This window comes from Brassica napus, chromosome C5, assembly GCF_020379485.1.
Source record: "Brassica napus cultivar Da-Ae chromosome C5, Da-Ae, whole genome shotgun sequence".
Classification (NCBI taxonomy): Eukaryota; Viridiplantae; Streptophyta; class Magnoliopsida; order Brassicales; family Brassicaceae; genus Brassica; species Brassica napus.
This window is the reverse complement of record NC_063448.1, coordinates 1037551-1058593: the sequence shown is the minus strand read 5'-3', so window position 1 is coordinate 1058593 and position 21043 is coordinate 1037551. Positions and strand designations below refer to the sequence as shown.

The window sequence follows — 21043 nt, the reverse complement described above, 5'->3', positions numbered from 1 at the left end:
ATTATAATCGTAAACTGTATAATACGTTAAAATAATGACTTCTCTAGGCTAATCATTCAAGTATACCAACCGTGCATATAATTAACATTTCTTTGTTTTATTATACTCATTCTAAGAAGCTAGGGTAGTAGACCAAGTTTACAATTCTGAGAAAATATCTGGATTTGCAAGAAAGACAAAGCAATAAGTTCCAATCACAATGAACAAAAACAAAAAGTTTGCGCCTAGCCCACCACGAGTCAATTAACACACTCCCTTTGGGGCTCTGTGTTTGTTTGGTTTCTGGTAGAATCCACTCACCAAACACGGTATATAAGTATATAAAGTGTAACCAAAATAAGATTTGATTTGACTTTGGAACCGGTTTGGTTTTCTTTAGGTCCTAATAAAGAAACTTAAAAGATGAATGAGAAACCTTTGTTGGGAAAAATAATAAATCTAAAAATGATGAAGATGGATGAGAGAGCTGATAAGATAAAATGATGGCAAGATTAAAAGAACATCTATAATGTTACACGCCTCCATACCTTCAATTTATGTTGACAAGTCTCTTTCACTTCACATGCATATATTTTCAACAAAAAATCTTAATCAAGTGATTACCATTAAAAACATGGCTTCACATTTTGATTTCTTCTATAAACATTCTGTAATTGTTTGCATTTAGCTTTTATGTCATTAATTAATTACTAGTTCGAGGTTAGGAGAATATATTTAATACATACCTAACAAAACATGACCAATCTATTCTCAAATATTTTGTCACAATCATGTCCTATAAGCCCTATATCAATAACTTATAGTGTGCATAAAAGAACCGGTGCAGTATTCATTACTTAGACAAAATCATTGTTGATTACTAGAACATATGGACATGTCTAGTTATAAACTTATACTTAACTTGTACTGTTACAACTCAATCAAGCGTCTAGACAAGGGCGGATGTCAGGGCGAAGAATAGTGTAACTAGGAAAATGCTTTGATGAACCACACCAATCAAATATAGAACATTACAACAGCAACAACAACAATAAATACTACCTAGGAATATCCGTTTCATCATGTATTTTGAGCATTCAGCAAAATCAACAAGACCATCAGTCTAATTTATATTCACCTGAGGAATCGCACCTCCGGCTTGGACGATCTGTTGCTCTAGCTGCAACGACATTACATTAAAAAGATTGCATTAAGAAAAGGGTTCGAGAGCAGAACTCAAGTAGGTTTTATGCAAAGTGTAGAACTCACATTGAAGAGATCCTGAAGTTTGGTCTTTAGCATCTTATATTCATAATCCACCTGCTGCAGACACCTTAAACACCTGCACCATATAACATTATCATAATTTAGAATAATTAATTTCAGAAATCAAACAAATCCAATAACATTTCGCATCAACAAACAAAACTACACACTGGAAACTAAGACCATGATTAACCCGGGGTTCTTAGAGTAGGGTTCTTAGCGGAAGTTAAGAAACAGTTTCTTAACTTCTGCTAAAAACCTCGTCCTAAGAACTCCGGGTTAATCATGCTCTAAGTGGCAACTTGTTTTGGACAGCACTCACCCTTCACGGTTCTGAACATCACAACATTCCTTGAAAGATATACACACATTTTTTACCCTCCTTGCACCAACACTGTGTACATAGCCAGAGAGTGAGCCATTAAATCAATGTACTATGGTTTCTTAACATAATTATAATGAATAAAGGTTCACCGCTTCCTCGATAAAAAAAAAAACATGATCATGGATATACCTTGAGCTACTACCCTTGAGTTGATGCACCCCTGAATCAACCTGTTTGAAATCCACATTTTCTGGCCTCTCCCTAATTATAAGAGAAGAAGTTCCAGACTCAGTACACACATAACATTCTTGACAAAAAAGAAAAAACAAGTACACACATAACAGAGCTGATGAAAGACTTACAGTGATCTAGACATGCTATTAATAAGCTTGGAACAGTCGTCGAAGAAAAGAGAGACAACCTCAGCTACAAAATCAGGAGTGCCTTCATCTTGCAACTTTCTCAACTCAGTGAACTGATTATCCAGAAATCCCTTTAAAAAAAAAAGATAGTATTCTTTTTAAAAACCCTTCAAATTTAAAATGCATAGAGTAGTACCTACCTTAAAAGCTTATATAACCCTGAAACTATTTCTATAACCCCAAGTCTAATCAAACTAAAACAATCAACCAAAGAGGAGCTCACTCAGTTTAAAATCCAACCTGTTGATAAAGAGAAACGAGGTAGTCTTGAAACTGTCTCTGCAACTGAGCAACCACGGTGTTCATGGCGTGGAGCTCTATTCAAATACACACTTATACCATCATCATCGTCAGAATAAAACCAACTAGAAAACACAACACAAATGGTGTAGAAGCCAGAGAAACAAAAATGGGCAATGGAGTCCAAAAGAAAAGCTCAGATCGATCTGAGACAGAGATTCAACACAGATCCAACTCTCAAGAAGCGAAAGAACAAGGACATACCTTTGGGATTTGCAGAGAGAAAAGACAAATCTGATCGGAGGAGCCTCAAAGCTTATTAACCATCTTCCGTTGACTGTTTCTTTTACTTGCAAGAGATTTCGCAATAATTAACTGACCAGACCAGATAGATAACTTTAACTTTATTATTTTATTCATTTATTTATTTATTTACTACTAGTAGTAATTAATTAACTCAACTAATTACGTGAGATTAGGGAAATGCTGCAACTTGACGGTGGCACCGGTATATTTATTTTTATGTCAGGTGGTTGCGTATATATTTATTTTATCCCTCCTCATAATCTATGAAATTGTTTTGGTGTTTGCTAGCTAATTAATCATCAGTCCACGTAAATTAGTTAAGTGTTATGAAAGATTAGCCGCAAACGTTGAAAAATATAAAAGATATGGGGCCCGCTGCACTATTTGCACAGTGAATTTCTCTTCTATATAAACGATCGTTTCGATCGATTGTAATCACACCATTCCTTCTTCTTCTAATAACACATCCTCTCTTGCTATCAGTGTTATCTTTTCATACGGGTATAAAATTTTGCCCTTATTTAAATTTCTTCGATACAATAAAATTCTAGTTTTTTTATAACACGTTATCAGCACGATCACTCTGCGATTCGGTAAAATTTATTTGTATCATTTATACCCTGTTATAATGGTCGGTATACCGCCTCTACTATTTTTTATATATCATGTTATAATGGCCGGAATACCGCCTATATTATTTACTAGTAATTTAATTTATTTATTGGTCGGCAGAGCCGCCTCATATTCTGTTTATTATTTATTGGTCGGCCGAGCCGCCTCATATTCTGTTTATTATTTATTGGTCGGCTGAGCCGCCTTATATTCTGTTTATTATTTATTGGTCGGCTGAGCCGCCTTATATTCTGTTTATTATTAATTGGTCGGCCGAGCCGCCGTATAATTTATTTATTACTCTGCATTGATCGGCTGAGCCGTCGCATGATTTTATTGTCATATTTTTTTACTTTTATGAAATTTTATAGATTTGATTGACCGTTTAATGCGATATTTTCAGACTGATTTTTAGTGCACTCGATTTAACCCCAACGGTCACAAAGATTTTTTTTCAAAAATTTCCCCTTTCTCCAACGGTTATGAACAGTGTTTTTCATCTATAAATACAACTCATTTTCACTCCATTTCATCATCCAAAACATTTCATCTTCTCTCAAAAAATTTCAAATCGCTCTCCTCCGATTTTTCATTTCAAGAAAGATGATTCGCGCACTTTTGTTTTTATGTGCCATTTTTATTTGTGTTTCTATTTATGGTTTATTCGTTGGAGAATTTACTCCGAGTGAATTTAAGATGAATATCGGTTTAATTTTCTTTACATCGCTTCTCCTTGTAATTGCTTGTATGATTAATGTAAACGGTTTTTAAATTATGAAGTTCTAATAAAATTATTATTTTGTGTTTTAGAAATTCAAATGGCAAACATCGAGAAACTCCAGTTCCCGGCTCTGAAAGTAACCGGCGAAAATTATGTCAGATGGGTCACAAATGTGAAACCTTATCTTGTAATAAAAAAGATAACTGAAACGATAGAAGTCGGTAACAAATCGCCACCCGAGCATATAGCCGAAGCGATTATCTTCCTGAAGAAGCATTTAGATGAGAATCTAACTCACGACTATGGAGACGTTGAGGACCCAGCCGTACTATGGCAAGCCTTGAAAGATAGGTTCGATAATCAAAAGGAAATCAATCTCCCTCACGCTCTTGAAGAGTGGAAAACCCTGAGGTTTCAGGATTTCCAAAGGGTTAGAGATTACAATTCCACTATCTTGAGGATAGTTGCACAATTAAAATATTGTGGTAACCCTGTCACCGAAGCAGAAATGCTTGACAAGACATATAATACTTTCCACAAAGAACACAACGTCTTATCCCGAATTTACAGAAAATGTGGGTACACCAAATTTTCTGAATTGATGGTAACACTCATGTTGGCTGAAAAGAACGATGAGTTACTAATCAAAAACCATAATTCCCGACCTACGGGAGCCAAGGCATTTCCTGAAGTGAATGCTACGGCGGTAGAATATTCGGGAAGGAGAAACCAGACCAACCGAGGTCGTGGTCGGCGTTTCAACAACAAACGTGGAAAGCCTTACTATCCTAAAAGTATTAGATCTAACAAATGGGTTAGATCTGAACAACCTCCTAAAGGCAAAGAAACCGAAGAGGATACCACAAAGAAAAGTGAGACTGTATGTTACAGATGTGGATGTAAGGGACATTGGTCCCGTACCTGTCGTACTCCCCCACATTTGTGCAAGTTATATCAAGAGTCCATAAAAGGAAAGGCTAAAGAGGTGAACCTCACAGAAAATGTTGAAGGGACTTCATACCTTGAATCCTCCGACTTCGCTAATGAGCTGGACTAGATTACTCCTGAAGAGAATCGAAATGCCTATGATAAGAGTATTGAATAGTTTTCAGTATTACCATGTATAATTATTATATTTCATGTTTTAAACAAATAATGATGTTTTTAACATCATCTTATTGTATAATTATTATGTGTTTCCTTATATGAATGAATTTTATGTTTTTCTTTTATTTATATTTATGACAATTTCAGAAATGGATCAGAATGCTAATGAAGCAAAATCCAAGAAACGGATTCGTGAAATATGCATACCAGATAGTGGAACAACGCACACTATTCTGAGACAAAAGAGATATTTCTCTGATATAAAACCAACAAGAATTGTCGTCAATACAATATCAGGTCCTGCAGACGTGATTGAAGGAACTGGTAAAGCAAACTTTACTTTACCGAATGGAACAAAATTTTCCATAAATAATGCTCTATATTCTCCAAGTTCTAAAAGGAATTTGTTGAGTTTTAAAGACATATATCTTCACGGATATGATACTCAGTCTGCAACTGAGGATGGAAAGAAATACATGTATGTAACTTCTGAGAAATGTGGCAGAAAACACATATTGGAAAAGTTTCCAGAGCTTCCTTCGGGGTTACATCATACTTATATCGATGAGATCGAATCAAATCTTGTAGTAGAACGGAACCCAGAAGAGTTCACGTTATGGCATGATCGCCTTGGCCACCCAGGAACTACAATGATGCGTAAAATCATAGAAAGTTCACATGGTCATCCACTGAAAATCCAGGAGATTTCTCAAGGGAATAAAATGACATGTGTTGCATGTTCTCTAGGAAAATTGATCGTAAGGCCATCGCCAACCAAAATCGATAAAGAATCACCAAAGTTCCTTGAAAGAATTCAAGGCGATATATGTGGACCTATACACCCACCTTGTGGACCATTCCACTATTTTATGGTATTAATTGACGCATCCAGTAGATGGTCACACGTTTGTCTATTATCATCTCGAAATGTGGCATTTGCGAGATTTCTAACTCAGATAATCAAACTGCGAACACAGTTTCCTGATTATACTATTAAAAGAGTTAGACTAGACAACGCTGGTGAATTCACATCCCAAGCATTCAATGACTATTGTATGGTAATGGGAATTGAAGTTGAACATTCGGTTGCTCATGTTCATACGCAAAATGGTTTGGCTGAATCTTTAATTAAGCGTCTGCAATTGATTGCAAGACCATTGATCATGAGATCAAAACTTCCAACCTCTGTATGGGGACATGCCATTTTGCATGCAGAAGCACTCATTCGGATCAGACCAAGTGCATACCATAAGTATTCCCCACTACAATTAGCGTTTGGTCGAGAACCAAACATTTCCCACTTTAGAATCTTTGGTTGTGCGGTATATGTGCCTGTAGCACCACCACAACGTACAAAGATGGGACCACAAAGAAGATTGGGAATATATATTGGTTTTGATTCCCCATCAATTATAAGATACCTAGAACCACAGACTGGTGACGTCTTTACAGCACGTTTTGCTGATTGTCATTTTGACGAAAATGTATTCCCAGTTCTAGGGGGAGAAAACAAAAATGTTGGAAGTGATATAAAATGGAGTGTACCATCATTGTTATATCTTGATCCTCCTACTAAAGAGTCAGAACTAGAAGTTCGACGAATTATGCATTTACAGAGTATAGCTAACCAGCTACCTGATGCATTTGTAGATACCAAGACGGTAACTAAATCTCATATACCAGCTGCAAATGCTCCTGCTCGTATCAAAATGCCAAATGAACAAGAAAAGGAGGATGACACACGAGAGCCAAAAACACGCCTGAAGCGTGGTAGACCTGTTGGTTCTAAGGATAAGAATCCTAGGAAACAAAAGAAAGCTGAAATATATGATGCACCCAAAATAGCAGAAAATATTTTGGAAGAAATAAATGATAAGGATTCTGATGAATCAGAGCATCATGAATCAGAGCATCATGAATCGAAAGATAATCATGAGATTTCTATTAATTACATCCATAATAAAAGGATATGGAATAGAAATGAACAAAATGACCTTGATGATGCTTTCTCATATATTGTGTCAAGTGAAATAAATGAAGAAATCGATGATCCAGAACCAAAATCTGTCTATGAATGTCAAAAGAGACATGATTGGGAACAATGGAAAAATGCAATACAAGCTGAACTTGATTCGCTTAATAAACGAAAAGTATTTGGATCTATTGTACTCACACCTGCAGATGTGAGACCAGTTGGGTACAAATGGGTTTTCGTTCGAAAGCGAAATGAGAAAAATGAGATTACGAGATACAAAGCTCGTCTAGTGGCTCAAGGTTTTTCTCAAAGACCTGGAATCGATTATGAAGAAACGTATTCTCCAGTTATGGATGCCATTACATTTAGATTCCTGATGAGTCTAGCAGCTGATAAAAATCTAGAGATGCGTCTCATGGATGTTGTTACAGCTTATCTATATGGATCATTAGATACTGATATCTACATGAAAGTTCCTGATGGATTTAAAATGCCAGAAGCATTAAGTTCCAAACCTAAAGAGTTATGTGCAATAAAATTGCAAAGATCATTATATGGGTTAAAGCAATCTGGACGTATGTGGTATAATCGTCTCAGTGATCATTTAACAAAAGAAGGATATGTGAATGATCCTATATGCCCATGTGTTTTCATCAAGAAAACAATATCCGGATTTGTGATAATCGCGGTATATGTTGATGATCTTAACATTATCGGAACTCAAAAAGAAATACAAAAGGCATCAGACTATCTCAAAGGAGAATTTGAGATGAAAGATCTTGGACAGACACAATATTGTCTTGGCCTACAAATAGAACATTCACAAAATGGTATATTTGTGCATCAATCCACATACACTAAAAGAGTGTTGAAACGATTTAACATGGATAAATCAACTCCTCTTAGCACCCCGATGGTCGTTAGGTCACTTAATATTGAAAGTGATCCATTTAGACCACCTGAGGAGAAAGAAGAGATACTTGGTCCGGAAGTACCATATCTAAGTGCAATTGGAGCGCTGATGTACCTTGCAAATTGTACACGGCCTGATATATCATTTGCTGTGAACCTTTTGGCAAGATTCAGCTCATCTCCAACTCGAAGACATTGGAATGGGATTAAACATGTTTTTCGTTACCTCCAAGGGACAATTGATTTGGGCTTATTTTATCCTAAAAGTTCAAAAGGTCAAATGGTTGGTTTTGCAGATGCAGGATATCTTTCAGATCCACACAAAGCCCGATCGCAAACAGGATACGTTTTTACGATCGGAGGCACTGCTATATCTTGGCGTTCCCAGAAACAAACGCTCGTGGCTACTTCTTCAAATCATGCTGAGATCATTGCACTCCATGAAGCAAGTAGAGAATGTGTATGGCTGAGATCAATGAGCCGGCACATCTGTTCAAGCAGCGGAATTGGCGAAAATACGGAGCCAACTATTTTATATGAAGATAATGCAGCATGTGTTGCTCAAACAAAGGACGGATATATCAAAAGCGATAGAACGAAGCATATTCATCCGAAGTTCTTCTCATACACTCAAGAGCTCGTAAAGAAGAAAGAGATTGAAATAAGATATGTCCAATCATGCGACAATGCAGCTGACCTCTTCACAAAATCACTTCCGACTTCAGTATTCAGAAAACATGTTCGTAACATTGGAATGCGTCATCAGAAGGATCTATGACTGCTCATTCGAGGGGGAGCTTACGTAGTTGTACTCTTTTTACCTTACTATGGTTTTTCCCATTGGGTTTTCCTAGAAAGGTTTTTAACGAGGCAACATAGACGTTAAGCGAGAGTGGATGGTGACACCGGTCCCCAAGGGGGAGTGTTATGAAAGATTAGCCGCAAACGTTGAAAAATATAAAAGATATGGGGCCCGCTGCACTATTTGCACAGTGAATTTCTCTTCTATATAAACGATCGTTTCGATCGATTGTAATCACACCATTCCTTCTTCTTCTAATAACACATCCTCTCTTGCTATCAGTGTTATCTTTTCATACGGGTATAAAATTTTGCCCTTATTTAAATTTCTTCGATACAATAAAATTCTAGTTTTTTTATAACATTAAGTAAATAAAAAATGGTCTCTCCTCCATTATGAATAATCATTCCTCATATTTTTAGCAGTTAAATTTGGTCTTTGCTACTTTATTGATTAATACATTTAATACTAAGTCAACTTGTTTTTTCTTATTAAGACACAAGCGTATTGAGAAATCTGAGATGCGCATAGCATTTTAGGAAAGTCTCAAACAAACAAAAAACAAACAGCAACATTAATGGATCGTTCCAATGAAAGAAAAGCTTTCGACGAGATGAAAATAGGCGTGAAAGGCCTGGCGGATGCAGGGATCACTGAGATTCCTCCCATGTTCCTGTAATAATATCAAGTACTCTGTTTTTGTATATGAAAACTGTAATCCGTTCAATGAAACAAATGGCTGTTAAAATAGTCTTACAGAGAAAACAATGAACTCCTAAAAATAAGCAACTACTTGAACAAGCTTGGACCTAAAGACTCGGTACTGACTTCGTGCTAAACGCACTACTATTATTGACTTAAACAAATAAACATGACAAAGACCAATTCAAACTTCAACGACTTCAAACTTCCAACGGCTCTCATCTCTTTGATTTGCTCCAACAAACCCTCCCTAAACTAAACTTGATCCTCAAGTTTCAGCTTATCCTTAGCTGAGCAAATCCCAAGCTTGATTCTCATCTTCTCGAACACTTCTCTGCGCAAAGGCTTCGTGAAAATGTCTGCAACTTGTTCCTCTGTTTCGCAATGCTCCAAACTCACTTCACCTTCATTCACCAAGTCACGTAGGAAATGAAACCTTACCCCAATATGCTTGCATCTCCCATGAAACACTGGATTCTTTGATAACTTGATTGTGGAAGTGTTATCGCAAAGAATGACTGTGCTTCCATCTGCTTCATACCCCAGCTCCTTCATGACTCTCTTAAACCAGATAGCTTGACACGCACATGTTGAAGCAGCCACATACTCAGCTTCGGTAGTTGACAACGTCACAATGGGTTGCTTCTTGGAGCACCATGCCACTGCTGCGTTGTCTAGCAAGAACACATAGCCTGAGGTACTCTTCCTGCTATCGATATCCCCTGCGAAGTCACTGTCAGTGTAGACAAGTAACTCTCCAGTTCCTTGTCCATCGTACCAAATACCAAAATCAGCTGTCCCCTTCAGATACCTCAACACCTTCTTGACAGCTTGCGCATGTAGCTTTGTGGGACTTGCCATAAAGCGACTCAGAAGACTTACAGAGAACTGAAGGTCAGGTCTCGTGGTTGTGATGTACATGAGGCTTCCAATCATCTGCTTGTAGAGTGTTGCATCTACTCTTTCTCCTTCCTTATTCATATCAAGCTTCTCTCCTGGTAGCATCGGATTGGCAACTGGATTGCAGTCTTCCATGTCAAAGCGCTTCAGGATCTCTCGAGCATACTTCGCTTGTGATATGTGAATCCCAGTTGACATCTGATGCACTTCTAGCCCCAGAAAGTACCTCATCTTACCAAGATCAGTCATGTTGAATTCTTGTTGCATTGATCTCTTAAACTCCATCATCACTGTGAGATCACTTCCTGTGTAAATCAGGTCATCGACATAGACACTAACAATCAAGATGTTACCTTGATCATTGACCTTTAAGAACAACGTCTCCTCGTTCTGTGACTTAGTGAAACCAGACTTCATGAAGTACTCTTCAATGCGGCTAAACCAGGCCCTTGGAGCTTGCTTCAACCCATACAGTGCCTTGTGGAGCTTGTAAACTTCATCTTCTTGTCCCTCTACCACATATCCTTTCGGCTGCTGTATGTAGACATCTTCTATGAGTACACCATGGAGAAAAGCAGACTTGACATCGAGCTGGTATATGATCCATCCTCTCTGTGCTGCAGTAGACAGAATAGTTCGTATAGTATCCATTCGAGCAACAGGAGCATATACCTCAGTGTAGTCGATTCCATGCTCTTGAGAGTATCCCTTTGCTACCAGCCTTGCTTTGCACTTGATCACCTCTCCAAGCTCATTCAGCTTTGTTTTGTATATCCACTTCACGCCAATACACTTCGCTTCATTAGGTAGTGAACAGAGCTCCCAAGTTTGATTCTTCTCGATGGAATTGATTTCTTCATCCATTGCTTCTCTCCACTTTGAGCTCTTCTCTGCTTCCTCAAACGTAGATGGATCTGTTGAGTTCATCTCCACCATGTTAACCTCTTCCTCTTCATCATCTATGTTCTCCACGACATGAACATAGTCCCTTAAGTAACTTGGAGGCCTTCTGATTCTTCCCTCCCTGGCTTCCACCGTATGCTCATTCTGATCTTCTTGTGGTGTCTGACCATTATCATTTCCTTCCTCACCAGCGTCACCTTCTTCATCACTCTCTTCCCAAACCAGATCATCACCACTCCAGGTCAGAGCTTCCTCTGCATCATGATCCTTCTCCCAGTCCCATCCTTTTGTCTCCTCAAATACCACATCACGACTCGTCATCACCTTCTTGGTCTTTGGGTTGTAAAGTATGTAACCCTTAGACTCTTCGGAGAAGCCAATTAGAACACATGGTGTGCTCTTATCATCGAGCTTGGTTCTTCTCTGATCCGAGATGTGGACATGTGCAATGCATCCCCAGACTCTGAAGTGTTCCACGCTTGGTTTGATTCCACTCCAAGCTTCCTGAGGTGTGATGTTCTTAACAGCCACGGTAGGGCACCTATTAAGAACATAGAACGTCCATCTCACCGCCTCTGTCCAGAAGACCCTTGGTACCTTCTTGTTTGCGATCATGGACCTGACCATGTTCATCACAGTACGGTTCTTTCTCTCTGCAATCCCGTTCTGCTGCGGAGTGTAGGGAGTGGTCAACTGTCTCCTGATTCCTTGCTCCTTGCAGTAGTTTGAGAACTCCGTTGATATGTACTCTCCTCCCCTATCAGTTCTCAGACCTTTGATGTGTTTCTCAGTCTCTGTCTCCACCATCTTCTTGAAGATTTTGAAATGATCAAAAGCTTCTGATTTCTCATTCAGGAAATACACCCACGCCTTCCTACTGTAATCATCAATGAAACAAAGGATGTACCTCATTCCACTGTTGGATATGGGACTGATGGGACCACATATATCAGAGTGGATGAGCTCCAACACTCCTTCTGCTCTCCATGAGCTCTTCTTAGGTATGGGCTTTCTCAGTTGCTTCCCCACTAAGCAATCTGAGCAAGTGAACTTCTGAGCTTCGAAGTTTGGGAGCCCTCTCACCATGTCTTTACTCTGCAGTGTCTTCATTCCTTGGTGACTGAGATGACCATAGCGCTCGTGCCACAGTCTTGCTATGTCATCAGTTGTTGTCTGCAGGCATCGACGTTCACTGGATTCTGCAACATCTTTACCTTGATCAATCAGCATGAACATGCGATTTGCACTCATCTTACTTTCTGCTATCAAGCCCTTCTCTTCATGATAGATTTTGCAGACTCCACTCTGAATGATGATCGTGATTTTCTTCTCCTGCAGCTGTCCCAAGCTCAGAAGGTTGTTCTTTAGTTCTGGTACGTAGTACACATCACTTATCATGTAGCTTGCACCATTGAACATCAGCTTCAGGTTCCCTTTTCCAACAACCTCCATCCTCTTGTTGTTGCCTAGCTTGACTGAATGACTGAATTTCTCATCAAGCGTGGAGAACAAGCTCTTGTCTCCGCTCATATGATTTGAGCAACCTGAGTCAAGAAACCATACTTTCTTCCTTAAGCTCTCTTGTCTCTCAGAACCAACCATTAGTGAGTGCACAACGACTTGGTTGCCTGCCTCCTCTTGATGCACTTCATCAATCTCCAGTTCCTCAACAAACGCCATTAGTAGCATCTCTTCATCTTCAAGATCTGCATAATTTGCCTCTTCTTCCCACTTTGGACATTCATTCTGGAAATGACCAAGCTTGTGGCACTTGTAGCACTCCACTGTGCTCTTGTTGAATGCAGTCCTGCCACGACCTCGTCCTCTACCTCTTGCGAAAGACCCTCTGCCTCTGGATCCCATTCCTCTCCCATGTGTGATCTTTAGTACTTGATCATCACCTTTCTCACTCTTCTTAAACTTCTGCTCGTGAACCACCAAAGAACTCTGCAGTTCATCTAATGTGACGGTCTCAATGTCTTTGGATTCTTCAATTGATACCACCACATACATGAACTTCTCACTGAGAGTTCTGAGAATCTTCTCAACCACCTTTGAGTCTGTCATGACCTCACCATTGCTCCTCATTTGATTGGTAATTCCCAACACACGCTTGAAGTATTCCTCAATACTTTCACTCTCCTTCATCTCCAAGACTTCAAAATCTCTTCTCAACTTATGCAGTAGCGATCTCTTCACTCGAGCATTGCCACCATACTTCGATTTCATCGAATCCCAGATGATCTTAGACGTTCTTCTGTCCAAGATCTGCTCAAACGTCACCCTGTCAATGCTCTGGTACAAGTAGTGCTTGACCTTGTGATCGTCAGTCCTGCTGTTCTCCAGTTGCAGGCTCTGTTCTGCAGTCAGCACTGTTGCATCTGCAGGTTCTTCAACACCGGTTTCAATCGTACTCCATAGTCCCTTGGCTCGGAAGAAGTTCTCCATAACTTCACTCCAGTGATCCCAATGTCCATCGAACTGCGGCAGTTTCATTTTGTCGTCTCCCATCTCTCTTTTTCTAAGCACAGAGCTCTAATACCAATTTGTAATAATATCAAGTACTCTGTTTTTGTATATGAAAACTGTAATCCGTTCAATGAAACAAATGGCTGTTAAAATAGTCTTACAGAGAAAACAATGAACTCCTAAAAATAAGCAACTACTTGAACAAGCTTGGACCTAAAGACTCGGTACTGACTTCGTGCTAAACGCACTACTATTATTGACTTAAACAAATAAACATGACAAAGACCAATTCAAACTTCAACGACTTCAAACTTCCAACGGCTCTCATCTCTTTGATTTGCTCCAACAGTTCCGTGCACCCCCTACTATTTTAGCAAGCCTGAAAGCACCACGAGCGACACAGCAGGTGAACATCCCCACCATTGATCTGAAAGGAGGAAGCGTACACTACAAGGATCAAGACTTGACGACGCGGAGGAACGTTGTGGAGCAGATCAGAGAAGCGTCTGAGAAATGGGGTTTCTTCAGAGTAACCAACCACGGGATCTCGCTCGAGTTGCAGGAGAGGATGCTTGGAGGGATTCGTGGGTTTCACGAGCAAGACTTGCAAGTTAGGAAGCAATTCTACTCTCGTGATCACACTCGAAACTTTCTTTACTACACCAACGTTGATCTCTTCACCTCTGCCTCAGCCACCTGGAGAGACACCGTTATTTGTTATACGGCTCCGGATCCTCCCCGATCTCAGGACTTGCCCGCCGTCTTCGGGTAAGTTTTCACTAGTGTTTGGTTTTCAACACGGTCTGAAATGTTCTGTCCATTGTTACGTGAGATTTTGATTAATCAGGGGTATACTTTTTTAATTCTTGGATTTACAAATAATTATATTATTTACTAAAAATAATGTAAAAGTCTTAGTGTATATATGATATGCCTCAAAAAGTTGAGATGGTTTGCTTAGGGCAATAGCTGGGAATGAGGATTAATTTAAGATGATGCTAAGCATGGAAACATTTTGATGTGGCAGGGATGTCATGTTGGAGTACTCAAAGGAAGTGATGAGTTTAGGTGAATTGATCTTTGAGCTTCTGTCAGAGGCTTTAGGATTGAACACCTAACCACCTCAAGGAAATGGATTGCGCCAAGTCTCAAATGATGACTGGCCAGTACTACCCACCTTGCCCTCAGCCTGACCTTACTTTAGGCTTAAGCAAGCACAGTGATTTTGCTTTTCTCACCGTTCTACTTCAGGACAATATTGGAGGCTTCAAGTTTTCCATGACCAAGCCTGGATGGATGTTCCTCCTGCCCCTGGAGATCTTGTCATTAACATTGGAGATCTTCTACAGGTTAAAGAAGAAACTTTTGTGGCTTGTAGCTTCCTTCTATTCACGGATTAAATATTAATATATATGAAGCTCTTTTTATTTTGTTTGTGTGCAGTTCATAACCAATGACAAGTTCATAAGCGCGGAGCATAGGGTGATAGCGCATGAATCTTCTGAAGCGCGTGTTTCAGTGCCATGTTTCTTCACCACGTTCAAGAAGGCGAATCCTCGAGTATATGGACCCATCAAAGAGCTCCTCTCAGAAGATAACCCTCCCAAGTATAGGGACTGTTCCATCACCGAGTTTTCAAACATCTTCAGTTCAAAAGAGATCACCATTACTAGGTTACTCCATCTCAGGATCTGAAACATATATCCATCATTGCTATAATCTGTCCAACTCTTAGTTACGTTTGGTCTTCCTCTTATAATATGTGCCGCGACACTACTTGTAAGATATTTGAAATCTTTGAATAAGGTACACTATGAAAACTAATAATAATTTAATACAATAATGTACACGTTTTCGAGGCTTATAGCCTCACCATCAGTTCATCACCAAACCATGTGTTAGGAATTCTATCCAACTTGTGCTTTAGAATAACAATGAATCAAAACGTATCTTTTATTCAAGAATGCAAAAGAGTCTCACAATCAACTATTAGAGATCACAAGGTTAATAAGTAAACGAAGCCTGTTTAATATTGCTCTTGATCTTTCTCTCTTGCTCGTTATTATCTGTATTTCCGGATGATCTTAAAGCCTTTACTACCTTCCTATTTATAACTCCAGCCACCGACATTAGATTTCCTATTCCTGATTGTATTCAACGCTTTGTCTCTTGTCGAACGTGAGAAGGAAACTAACGTGATTATTCCTTTTGTTGCAGGTCTTCAAACGTTGTTGGACTTGTGTGGGCCAGGAATTGGGCCTTTACTTCACAATTCTCCACCTAAGACCCATATTGCTGTCCACAACTTATGGCCCAACTGCTTTTCACTTTGTCTATGGAAACGTCGACGAACCTGGAGCGTTTCTTCTCCTTTCTCGAGTTTACTCCATAGACCACTCCGCCTGAAGATCCGTAATCGCCATCAATCGCCATCGTCATGCTCCTTGTTCTCTTCGAAGCGGTGATGAAGTCTATCAGCGAATCCTTTTCGCCATAGCTCCGATGTAGCTCGTACGCCGCTACCTTTTCCTTCACCCCCTTTTACGGATTCGATTTTTGAGATCGACTTATCTTCCAAATCCTCAGGTCTCTCTCTTTCAATCTCATCAGCTACTCCTACATGGTAAGGGATCCGTAATCCTTTTTTTTAAAAAAAAAGCTCGCGAGTTCCTTTTTTTTTTTCTTGATGATTATCAAATCGGTATCTTGCATGTTGTAGATGATGGATGAACTGTTTCAACCTTGTCGAATTATTACAGTACTCCTGGTAAGATTCTCTGTCTTGAGTTTGCTTTAAATGTTAGTGTATCTCTTTTGAGTATGACAGTGAGATGCGATTCTTCAACGTCTCGGTTTTGAGTTATATGAACCTTTAGAAGCTTTCACCATTTTTCAGACACATGTCTCCCTTCAGCTCTTGATAAAGCCACTGTCTTTATGCTGTAGCTGTTTAAGACTATGTCTAATGAACACTATTTTGCTTCCCTTGTATCTGAGATACTCGTCTCCCTTCAGCTCCCAGAGCTGTTTAAGACGTTCTCTCACGGTGATCATCTTTGAAGCTTCTCCACCTTGAGCTAAGAACCCTTATCCCTCACCTCTCCTTCCCCATAGGTAACGTTTCCTTGGAACTCTAAAGTCCCTTTATTGTTGTTTAAGAAATAACCGGAGTGCTCAACTCATTATTTCTTCTGTGGCGAGGTTACAACAATGACGTTACCTGTGGCGCCTAGCCCTTCTAGGCGATGTTTAAGAGATCACAACAGAGATCAAACTTAGGCCCAGGTACGGCTTTAGTTAAGAAATCTGCTGGATTCTTACTAGTATGGATCTTAGATAGGTGAACCTTGCCTTCTGCTACAACGTCTCTTATGAAGTGGTATTTGTTGTCTATGTGTTTAGTTCTTTCGTGATGAACATGATTTTTTGCTAGGGCTATAGCACTTTGTGAATCGCAGTGTATCTTAACACTTTCTTGTTCAAAACCCAACTCTGCACATAACTTTCTTAACCATATGGCTTCTTTCGCGGCTGCGGTAAGAGCCATGTACTCTGCTTCAGTCGTTGAAAGAGCTACCACTTCCTGTAAACTCGATTTCCAGCTAACTGTGTTTCCCCAAACTTGAAACACATATCCAGTTACCGATCTTCTCCTGTCAAGGTCAGTTGAGTAGTCGGAATCACAAAAACCTTCAATACTAAACTTGGAGTGTTTAGTAAATGTAAGACATCTTTTTGTAGCACCTTTTAGATATCTTAGAACCCACTTAACAGCTGACCAATGCTCCCTTCCTGGTTCTGACATGAATCGGCTTATGAGTCCGACTGCAAAGCCTAAATCAGGTCTTGAACCGACCATGGCGTACATAAGACTCCCAACAGCACTTGCGTACGGTATATCTTGCATGTACCTTCCTTCTTCTTCCTTTTGGTCTTTTGTAAGACTCCTCAATTTAAATTGAGTGGAGGTTGGCGTAATCACTTCCTTTGCTTCAGCCATCCCAAACGAATTCAGAACCTTCTCCAAGTAATTTTCTTGAGATAATACTAAGGTTCCTTTCTTTCGGTCTCTTATGATATCCATTCCCAATATCCTTGAAGCTTTTCCTAAGTCTTTCATCTCAAACTCTTTGTTTAAGCTCTCTTTCACATTTCTGATTTCTTGTTTATCTCCCGAAGCTATAAGCATATCGTCGACGTATAGAAGTAAGTACACGGCTTGTTCTGTGTTCACGTTTCTCATGTAAACACATGGATCTTCCTTGCTTCTTACAAACCGCTGGCTCTTCATGAAACAATCAAACTTAGGATTCCATTGCCTTGGAGATTGTTTCAATCCATATAATGACTTCTTTAGTAAACAAACTTTGTTTTCATCTCCTTTCTTTATGAATCCTTCTGGTTGATTCATTAAAATTCTTTCTTCCAAATCTCCATGAAGAAAAGCTCTCTTAACGTCCATCTGCTCAAGCTCATAATCCCTGTTGACCACGAGAGACAATATCAATCTGATCGACACATGCTTCACGACAGGTGAAAATACTTCATTGTAGTCAATTCCTTCCTTTTGAGAAAATCCCTGTGCAACCAATCTTCCTTTATACCTTGGATCTTCGACTCCAGGTATTCCAGGTTTCAATTTGAAGATCCATTTGCTGCCTATAACTTTTGCATTCTCGGGTTTTTCAATCAGTATCCATGTGCCAGCTCTTTGAAGAGAATCCATTTCATCCCTAGCAGCATTCTTCCAAAACTTGTTTTTCTTGCTCATCATAGCTTCTTTAAACGACTTTGGCTCGTCGATTTCTATCTCTTCAGATGCGGCTAAAGCATAAGCTGCAAAATCAGTATCTTCAAACCTTGAAGGTGGCTTGATTGTCCTTCGAACTCTGTCTCGTGCAAGCATATATCCCTCGAGTTCTGGTTCTGCTTCTGAGTCTTTATCTTCTTCTACAGAACTGGTTTCTTCTGAGCTTTCTGATTCTTCTGTTTCAGTAGCTCCACCTTGAACCAATGGTTCTTCGGTTTTACTAGTGAGTAATGTAGGGCCATCTATTAGGTTTTCCTTAAACGCCACTCTTTTTGTTTTCTCCTTTTCTGATTCTACTTTTTCTCGATGGGTCACTGTGTGCTTAAACATCTCTTCCTCGTTAAACACTATGTTCCTACTAGTGACACATTTTTTCTCTTCAGACAGCCACACTCGATATCCTTTTACCCCGAATGGGTAACCTACGAAAATGCCCTTTACTGCCCTAGGGCTTGTCTTTCCCTGAGTAGTATGAACATAAGCAGAGCATCCAAAACTCCTTAAGTGATTCAACTCAAGTTTTACACCTGGCCATACTTCTTCTGGTAAACGGTAATCTATGGCAGAACTTGGTGATCGGTTAACAATGTAGACCGCTGTTGATGCAGCTTCAGCCCAGAATTCTTCGCCTAACCCAGATTCTGCGAGCATGCATCTCACCTTCTCCATGATTGTCCTGTTCATTCTTTCAGACACACCGTTTTGTTGTGGCGTGTATGGACAAGTCTTGTGTCTTTTTATACCAGAGTCTTTGCATAGTTTGTCAAACTGTTTATTGCAAAACTCTAACCCGTTATCCATCCTAAGACACTTGAATTTCTTCCCTGTGCTGTTCTCCACGGCATCCTTCCATTCTTTGAATTTGCTGAAAGCTTCATCTTTAGATTTTAGGAAGTAAATCCAAACCTTTCGAGAATAATCATCTATGAAACTTATAAAGTACTTGCATCCTCCTAGACTCTCAGGGCTTGATGGCGCGCCCCATATATCAGAATGCATGTACTCCAAAACACCTTTTGAAGTGTGTTTAGCCATTGGAAAACTTTGTTTGTGGGACTTTCCCAGAACACAGGTCTCACAAAACTCTAGTTTATCCACTTCTTTATTGGACAAGTATCCATCTTTCACGAGCACATTCAGATTCTTTAAGCTCATGTGTCCCAGACGCGAGTGCCATATTTTTGTCTTGTCAGTTTCTGCCCTTGACACATTTGCTTCCCCTTTCATAACTGTTCCTTGCAAGTAATACAATCCTTCATGGTACTTACCGGATAAAATCTCTTTCCCATCTTTGAAGAAACGTATTAAGAAGTCTTTTCCTTCGTATTTGCAACCTGCTCGTTCTAGCATCCCGTAGGATATTAGATTCCTGCTCATATTAGGCATATATCTTACATCTGTAAGAATAACCACGGTTCCGTCGGGTCTCACAATCCTTATCTTGCCAATCCCTTTGACGTCGCAGTGAGTGTTGTTTGCCATCAAAACCTTGCCTCCTTCAAATTCTACTAGGTCAAACAGAACATCTTTGTTGGGTGTAATATGGAAAGAACAACCAGAATCCATGACCCATTCTGAACTGGCGTCGTGTGTACTAACTGTTAGTACAAATGGCTGCTTAGGTTCTTCAGCTACATTAGCAGCTCTATGCGTTTTCTTCTCCGGACATTCCCGTTTCCAATGTCCTTCCTTCCCGCATGTCCAGCATCCTTTGTTGTTCTTATCGTATCTTGGCTTTGATTTGGATCGTCCGTGTCTGCTCTTAGATCTGCCTTTACCGTTTCGGTTTCCTCCTTTGTTAAATGATCTTCCCCTATCTTCCACGTACAGCCCTTCATCTTGTGATTTTGAAAGCTTTCCACTTTCAAGTAACTCTCGTTCTTTTGACTTCGCGGCACCTGTCACTTCATTGATCTTGAGAGTGTCTCTACCGTATTTGAGAGTTTCCTTAAGATGATCATACATACGAGGCATTGAGTTTAGTAACAGGATAGCTTGAACTTCTTCTGAGACGTCCACGTTCAAGTTACTTAGGTCTGCTACTAACTTTAGAAAATCATCAACGTTTGCATCTATGCCCTTGGAATCGTTCATCTTGAACGTGTAGAACTTATGTTGCAAGTAGATACGATTCGGCAAAGAGGTTTCTGTGTACAACGTGTTTAATGCGGTCCACATTGCAGCAGCGGTTTCACAGTGGCTGATCTTCCGTAGAACTTGGTTAACTACGTTGACGACGATGAGGTCTTTTGCCTTCTCCGACTTTTCAAGTTTAACGGGATCGATCTTTGAGCTTGATTCCGTAGTTCCATCTCCTGTGACCTTCGTATCTCCTTCTGCTTCCTCTTTTGGCGGATCCAACAGAAGGTTCTCATCAGTTAGGATGTTCTTTAGCCCTAGGACTCCAAAGTGAGCCATCATACGAACTTTCCACAGCGAGAAGTCTCCGGTTCCGTCGAACCTATCAATTTCGATCCTTGTTTTCCCCATCCTTTAAGCACCTGCAATCTAACCTGGATTGCTCTGATACCACTTGTTAGGAATTCTATCCAACTTGTGCTTTAGAATAACAATGAATCAAAACGTATCTTT

General features: G+C 39.7%; 3 protein-coding genes across 5 annotated transcripts; 2 read left to right on the top strand and 1 right to left on the bottom strand.

The window, feature by feature from the left end:
• Positions 1-958: 958 nt before the first annotated feature.
• Positions 959-2742, bottom strand: LOC106397560 (histidine-containing phosphotransfer protein 5). 3 transcript variants are annotated; one of them, XM_013838156.3, is made up of 7 exons: positions 2497-2742; positions 2233-2309; positions 1933-2063; positions 1760-1831; positions 1568-1639; positions 1249-1321; positions 959-1159 (listed from the first exon to the last, which is right to left on the bottom strand). In XM_013838156.3, exons 2-7 carry the CDS (start codon positions 2296-2298, stop codon positions 1103-1105), a joined length of 471 nt encoding a protein of 156 aa, XP_013693610.1. In that variant the 5' UTR covers positions 2299-2309; positions 2497-2742; the 3' UTR covers positions 959-1102. The 3 variants fall into 3 exon arrangements, with proteins under 3 accessions (XP_013693610.1, XP_013693613.1, XP_013693612.1); XM_013838159.3 differs by having other exon boundaries at positions 2233-2324; positions 2497-2603; XM_013838158.3 differs by having other exon boundaries at positions 2233-2357; positions 2497-2590.
• An 11038-nt stretch (positions 2743-13780) lies between these two features.
• On the top strand, positions 13781-14759 carry LOC106400137 (1-aminocyclopropane-1-carboxylate oxidase homolog 8-like). Its single transcript, XM_048756631.1, has 3 exons — positions 13781-13786; positions 13991-14409; positions 14669-14759. Exons 1-3 carry the CDS (start codon positions 13781-13783, stop codon positions 14757-14759), a joined length of 516 nt encoding a protein of 171 aa, XP_048612588.1.
• A 13-nt stretch (positions 14760-14772) lies between these two features.
• Positions 14773-15336, top strand: LOC125575410 (1-aminocyclopropane-1-carboxylate oxidase homolog 5-like). Its single transcript, XM_048756630.1, has 2 exons — positions 14773-15015; positions 15085-15336. The coding sequence occupies exons 1-2, from the start codon at positions 14773-14775 to the stop codon at positions 15334-15336; spliced, it is 495 nt and encodes a 164-aa protein (XP_048612587.1).
• The last annotated feature ends 5707 nt before the right edge of the window (positions 15337-21043 follow it).

What these genes read in the sequence shown, in the direction of transcription:
- LOC106397560 (XM_013838156.3), bottom strand. Translation starts at nt 2,298, where the DNA reads ATGAACACCGTGGTTGCTCAGTTGCAGAGACAGTTTCAAGACTACCTC. An exon ending in TCGTTTCTCTTTATCAACAG is followed by an intron (nt 2,064 to 2,232) that starts GTTGGATTTTAA and finishes TTTTTTTTAAAG; the next exon opens with GGATTTCTGGATAATCAGTT. An exon ending in AATAGCATGTCTAGATCACT is followed by an intron (nt 1,832 to 1,932) that starts GTAAGTCTTTCA and finishes TCTTATAATTAG; the next exon opens with GGAGAGGCCAGAAAATGTGG.
- LOC106400137 (XM_048756631.1), top strand. An exon ending in GACTTGCCCGCCGTCTTCGG is followed by an intron (nt 14,410 to 14,668) that starts GTAAGTTTTCAC and finishes TTGATGTGGCAG; the next exon opens with GGATGTCATGTTGGAGTACT.
- LOC125575410 (XM_048756630.1), top strand. Translation starts at nt 14,773, where the DNA reads ATGGATTGCGCCAAGTCTCAAATGATGACTGGCCAGTACTACCCACCT. An exon ending in AGAAGAAACTTTTGTGGCTT is followed by an intron (nt 15,016 to 15,084) that starts GTAGCTTCCTTC and finishes GTTTGTGTGCAG; the next exon opens with TTCATAACCAATGACAAGTT.